At 41.1% G+C, this 6,000-nt stretch overlaps 1 protein-coding gene across 2 annotated transcripts in view; it reads left to right on the plus strand.

Moving 5' to 3' along the window:
* Suv420h1 (suppressor of variegation 4-20 homolog 1 (Drosophila)) overlaps window positions 1-4,575 on the plus strand; it is a gene marked incomplete in the record, with an annotated part of 58,285 nt that extends 53,710 nt beyond the window's left edge. For both annotated transcript variants that reach the window (XM_013514163.1, XM_013514164.1), the window contains 1 exon segment: window positions 346-4,575. In XM_013514163.1, the coding sequence (XP_013369617.1) occupies window positions 346-1,817 (1,472 nt within the window).
* Between the last annotated feature and the right edge of the window lie 1,425 nt (window positions 4,576-6,000).

Raw genomic sequence — 6,000 nt, forward strand, 5'->3', positions numbered from 1 at the left:
TATTTACCTGGAAAGCCAGGCATGGTGGTGTATGCCTGGAATCCCAGCACTCAGGAGGCTGAGGCAGAAGGATCCCCATGAGTTCAAGGCCAGCCTGGGCTGCATGGTGAGACCTGTCTCAAACAAAACAAAAAAATTTACCGGGGACAGGAATGGGTGCCCTGTCAACTTGAAAAAGAACCTAGAGGTAGTGAAAATAAGACTGTGTGCTGGCAGAATTGGAACTGGGGTCTGTTTCCCATGTGTGTATACTGTGAACATTTCATAGCTGATAGCCTGCATTGTTTTGTTGAACACTATCATATTACCAAACTTTTCACGCTTTTCCCCCCCTGCACCTTACAGCTTCTAACCGAAAAACTTCAGTTGGTGTAAAAAAGAATAGCAAGAACAGAACGTTAACAAGGCAATCCATATCGAGAATTCCTGCTTCGTCCAACTCTACCTCATCTAAGCTAACTCATATGAATAATTCCAGGGTACCAAAGAAACTGAAAAAGCCTGTAAAGCCTTTACTTTCAAAAATAAAACTAAGAAACCACTGCAAGCGGCTGGAGCAAAAGAATAATTCAAGAAAACTCGAAATGGGAAACTTAGTACTTAAAGAACCTAAAGTCATCCTGTATAAAAATTTGCCCATTAAAAAAGATAAGGAGACAGAGGGACCAGTCCAGGCTGCAGCTGCCAGCGGGTGCTTGACTAGACACGCGGCCAGAGAACACAGGCAAAATCCTGGGAGAGGTGCTCACTCGCAGGGCGACAGCTCGCCCTGCACCTACATAACCAGGCGCTCAGTGAGGACGAGAATGAATGTGAAGGATGCCTCTGACATCAAGCTGGAACCAAACATGTTGGATGGCTATAAAAACAGTGTGACCGAACCTTGCCCAGACGGTGAGCAGCCAGCCACCGAGATGCAGGAAGAACTAGCTCATGAGACTGCACAAAAGGGGGAAGCCACGTGTCATAAGAGCGACCCGAATGTGTCCAGAAAGAAGTCACGGCAAGGAAAACTCATGAAACAGTTCTCAAAAATAGAAGAATCCACTCCGGGACATGATTCCCCTGGAAAAGATGGCATGGTGTCAGATTTGGTGAGGCCCCTTTCTGACCAGGGCGAACCCAGTGGCACAATTGGGGTTCCTGTGAGCTATACAGATTGTGCTCCTTCCCCTGTTGGTTGTTCAGTTGTTACATCCGATGGCTTCAAAACAAAAGACAGCTTTAGAACTGCAAAAAGTAAAAAGAAGAGGCGAATCACAAGGTATGATGCACAGTTAATCCTAGAAAATAATTCTGGGATTCCAAAATTGACTCTTCGTAGGCGTCATGATAGCAGCAGCAAGACAAATGACCAAGAGAATGATGGGATGAATTCTTCAAAAATAAGCATCAAATTAAGTAAAGACCATGAAAATGATAATAATCTCTATGTAGCAAAGCTTAATAATGGATTTAACTCAGGATCAGGTAGCAGTTCTACAAAATTAAAAATCCAGCTAAAACGGGACGAGGAAAGTAGGGGGTCCTATACAGAAGGGCTTCATGAAAATGGCGTGTGCTGTAGTGACCCTCTTTCTCTCCTGGAGTCTCAGATGGAGGTGGATGACTATAGTCAGTATGATGAAGAAAGTACAGGTGAGTCCTCCTCGTCAGAGGGAGATGAAGAGGAGGATGACTATGACGATGACTTTGAAGATGACTTTATTCCTCTTCCTCCAGCTAAGCGACTAAGGCTAATAGTTGGGAAAGACTCTATAGATATTGACATTTCTTCAAGAAGAAGAGAAGATCAGTCATTAAGGCTTAATGCATAAGCTCTTGGTCTTAAGTTGACCTGGGATAACTACTTCAAAAAAAAAAAGAATTCCAGTCAATGATTCCTCAACTGAACCATTTTAGTGGCAGCACTTCTATTGTCTCTTCACTTATCAGCATAATATTGTAGAAAGTGTACAGCATATCGACTCTTCCTAAGTCTGATTTGTGCAAATTTTTATCGTACTTTTTAAATAGCCTTCTTATGTGCAATTCTGAGCTAGAGTTAAAGCCCTGTTGTAAAATAAAAGCTCCAGCAAAATTGTACAGTGATAGAAACTTTCCACACAGGACGTTGAAACAATAATGTGGCTACACAATTTTTTAGAAACTTTGAGAGCATCAGCTGGCTCTTTAATATATGACTAAACAATAATTTAAAACAAATCATAGTAGCAGCATATTAAGGTTTCGAGTATATGCTAATATCACCAGCAATTATCTTTGGCTTTTTGATTTATTTGCTAGATGTTTCCCCCTTGGAGTTTTGTCAGTTCCACACTGTTTTCTGGCCCAGGTGTACTGTTTGTGGCCTTTGTTAACATAGCAAAACATTGGTTGGAGGTCAAATTGGTTTCTTTAAAAACAAAATTACATGTGTGACAGCTCACTTTTCAGTACATTATATGTACAAGGTTAGCAGTGTGCAGGATGTTTCAAAACAGCGTATTTATTGCTTGTCATATAAATTAAAGACCTTGTATTTAACACTTTTCAACCCTTTTAGATAAAATTGTTCTTTGCAAGAATGATTGGTGCTTATTTTTTCAAAACTTTGCTGTGAACAATGTGATGACAACAAGCAACGTTGATCTAATGAACTACAGCTATATCTTAATTTGGTTCTTCAAGTTTTCTGTTGCACTTGTAAAATGCTACAAGGAATATTAAAAATCTATTCACTTTAACTTATAATAGTTTATGAAATAAAAACATGAGTCACAGCTTTTGTTCTGTGGTAACCTATAAAAATGTTTGTCTTTGGAATTCAATGTAAAGAGCTGAAAACGATGTATATGTTGTAAATATTTGTGTGTTGTGAGAAATTTTTGTCATAAGAAATTAAAAGAACTTACCAGGAAGGTTTTAAGTTTAGAACTATTCATGCCAATAAAATAGGAAATTATAAATATATAGTTTTAAGCACTGCATCAGTGGGAGTTCTTGGCTTATGTTAGTTTATTAAGAAAATATCAAAGATGTTTTGATTATATTGTCAGTTAATCAAAAAGAGGAGTCAGATTTAATTTGTTTTTTTTAAGCACTTTGAGAAGAGAAATTAATTTTAAGTAACTTAATGAGCAAATTTTTGGTTACTACTTTATGTTCAATACCAGGCTCTTTCATTTTTCTGGATTATTTTACAACTCAAAGAATTTGGAAATACAAATCTGTAACAGGTGTTTGACATCAGTAGGTCTCTTTATTTATTGGGAAATGTGTACATGTATTTTCAGATATACAGTGCTCCTAAGTAAAATCAATTTAGGGGACCCGTATAATGTCCGTAGAAAAGTAGCCCGTGTCTTAAAATCTTAAAAGGAATCTGCAGGTAATGTAAAATCCAGTGGAGAAAACCTCATTGCTTAACTGATTGATACTTAACCGGTTTCCAGGTTTGGGGGACATTGTTTAAACTAAGTTCCTTAAAAGTATTGCCAGTAGGTTCCAATAGAAAGTAATAAGATTCATAAAAGCTTGTTAGGTTCTGTAAGGAATTCCCTCTGTAGTCCTACGTAGTCTCATGCTTGTTTGTTATGGTGCAGTCTGATCCTCAGGTATTAATTTGGAAGCAGGTGATAGGTAGAGTCCCCCACACACCCCTTTTTGCTGCAGCTCATGAAGTGGGGCAGCCCCAGGTGACCTCAGGAGCTCGTGTCCTGAGGCACCTGGAGCGCTTGACAGACACATCTAGTCCTCATAGGGTCCCCTCTCCGAAGCATGAGACACCACCAGAGATAAAGGTGGATACTCCTGAGTGTGCCCAAAGGCTATGGGCTGCCTCTTATTCCCACCTTTGCTTGAGGGTGTTTTGAAGATGTTCAGAGACTAAATCTTGACTCTTTCTTTGAACACAAACAGTAGCCATTCAGGAATTTCAGTCTTAAGGCAAAAATAAAAATAACACATTTCCCATTTTTTTCCACTTTTAAGCTTAATTTTAGTAACTTATTTATAATTTTTTTAAACTTTATTGTGGCCTCATCTTTTGGGGCTGACCTTCCCATGGGTCTCAGAGCAGTGACATTTGGTGACAAGTCACTGCCTCTCAGGAGTCGGTATGCACAAGCACTCAGCAGCCACTGCTGATGCCTTCTAGGGAAATTAATTTCCGTTTCTAAAGGTAGGGGCCTCTGGACTGTTCTTGATCTGCTGTAGAACTTCACCATGCGGGAATGGTGAAACCCACACACTCTTGATCAGTTTGGAAGAGGTTGCATTCAATAAAACTTTAGCCTGAGCTTATGCAATGATTGGTAACATTTTTGGCATTGTAAGAATTAGGAAGTGATCATAGAAATATATGTAAAATACTCAATTTTCAATCATTTTTCAAATTACTGTTTTAAATTGTTTTGCTGAGTTGTAACTTTTGAGATATAATGTATTCCTTGTACTGAAAGAATGAAAAAGGACTTTTTCAGCATTTGAGGTAAGTTCTTTAACGTTTCATTAAAAACATTTTTTACAAATATTTTGTACATGCACTTGCAGTATTGAGGTTAATCATTTTAATAAATTCGGAAATTAAAACAATTTGGCCGGTGTTCACTGTATCTAAGAAGAAAAAGCGGTGACTTTGTCCACAAAGTGTTCATAGGAAGCAGGCTGTGGACTAGGAGGTTCTAAGCTTTTCATTAGCTGCAGCTGAGTGAGAGAGGAGAGGGAGGCTCCTTTCAGGCATAATGGTGCACGCCTGTAATCTCAGCACAGGGAAGGCTGAGGCAGGAGGATCACTGTGGGTTGGAGGCCAGCCTGGGTCACGTAGGGAGACCCTGTCTCAAAAAAAGATATTTGGGCCTTTGCAACCTGCTTATTAATGCTTACTTGGATTTTCCCTCGACATGCTGGGTAGAATAGCAGATTCAGCATTATCTTGGGGCCTTTATATTCTCCTTTACTGTTGCAAAACCTACTGGGGTGGCTTACGTGGCAGCTCAGGTTTTTTCTCCTGGCCAATAGCCAGTGGCAGTTAGCTTGTAACATGCCGCCCAGAACCCTTATGTGACTGGCTTTGGAAACATCAGCTGTTAGCAACATGTGCTCTGTCAAGTACGTGCAGCACAGCAGTGGCAGAGCAGGGTACCAGCAAGCTGCCGGCCTGGGGCACTTTTGTAGTTTAGGGTGAAGGAAAGCTTGATCTAAACATGCAAGGGGGGGGGGGCTGGGGATTTAGCTCAGCGGCAAAGCGCCTGCCTGGCAAGCGCAAGGTCGTGAGTTCTGTTCCTGGTACCGGAAAAAAACCAAAAAAAAAAAAAAAAAAACATGCAAGGGAAGGAAAAAAGGGTTCCAGCTTTCTACTCTCTCCCCACTGTCCTGAGCACCTGGGTGTTGCTTGTGTTCACTACTGATGAAGCCGAAGTGAGTTGTTATTCCTCAGAAAAAGCATCAGGGTTGGTAGGAAAGGGCAGGTGTGTAACAGCCAGGATTGGAAAGAGGGTTCACTACCAGTGATACCCGCTGCTCCCCTTTTTCACCTATATATTCATTGGCACAGCTGAGAAGCTACTGAGCTGGAGACAAGACAGACCATGGGCTCATCAAGATAGCTTTGGCCACATTCTGAAGTAGTCGCTCCATTACCAGGTCCTACGTCCTCATTAAATCTGTTAGTTTTCCTGCTAAACTACTGTAGACAACGGCACTATCCTCTGGGACACCCTGGCCCACAGGATCTGCTCTCTAAGGGAAAGCAGCACTCTGCTGTTCTGCTCACTGCCTGGGGCCCTGGCCCCAATCTCAGACTTAGAGCAGGAGTTGTTTTTTTGTTTCTGTGTTTTGAGCAGGGAGTTCTAACATAGCAAGAGTAGTCATATTGCTCCAATATGTGTGGAACACGTGTTAGGTATTTGGGGTTGAGAAGGCAGAATTTGTATCAAACCCAAGGGGAGCCAGTCCTGGTGGTAGACACTGTAAACCCAGCCACTGGGGAGGCTAAGGCAGAAAAAATCACAAGCTCAA

This window comes from Chinchilla lanigera, unplaced genomic scaffold (assembly GCF_000276665.1).
Source record: "Chinchilla lanigera isolate Chin_1 unplaced genomic scaffold, ChiLan1.0 scaffold00021, whole genome shotgun sequence".
In the NCBI taxonomy this organism is placed as follows: Eukaryota; Metazoa; Chordata; class Mammalia; order Rodentia; family Chinchillidae; genus Chinchilla; species Chinchilla lanigera.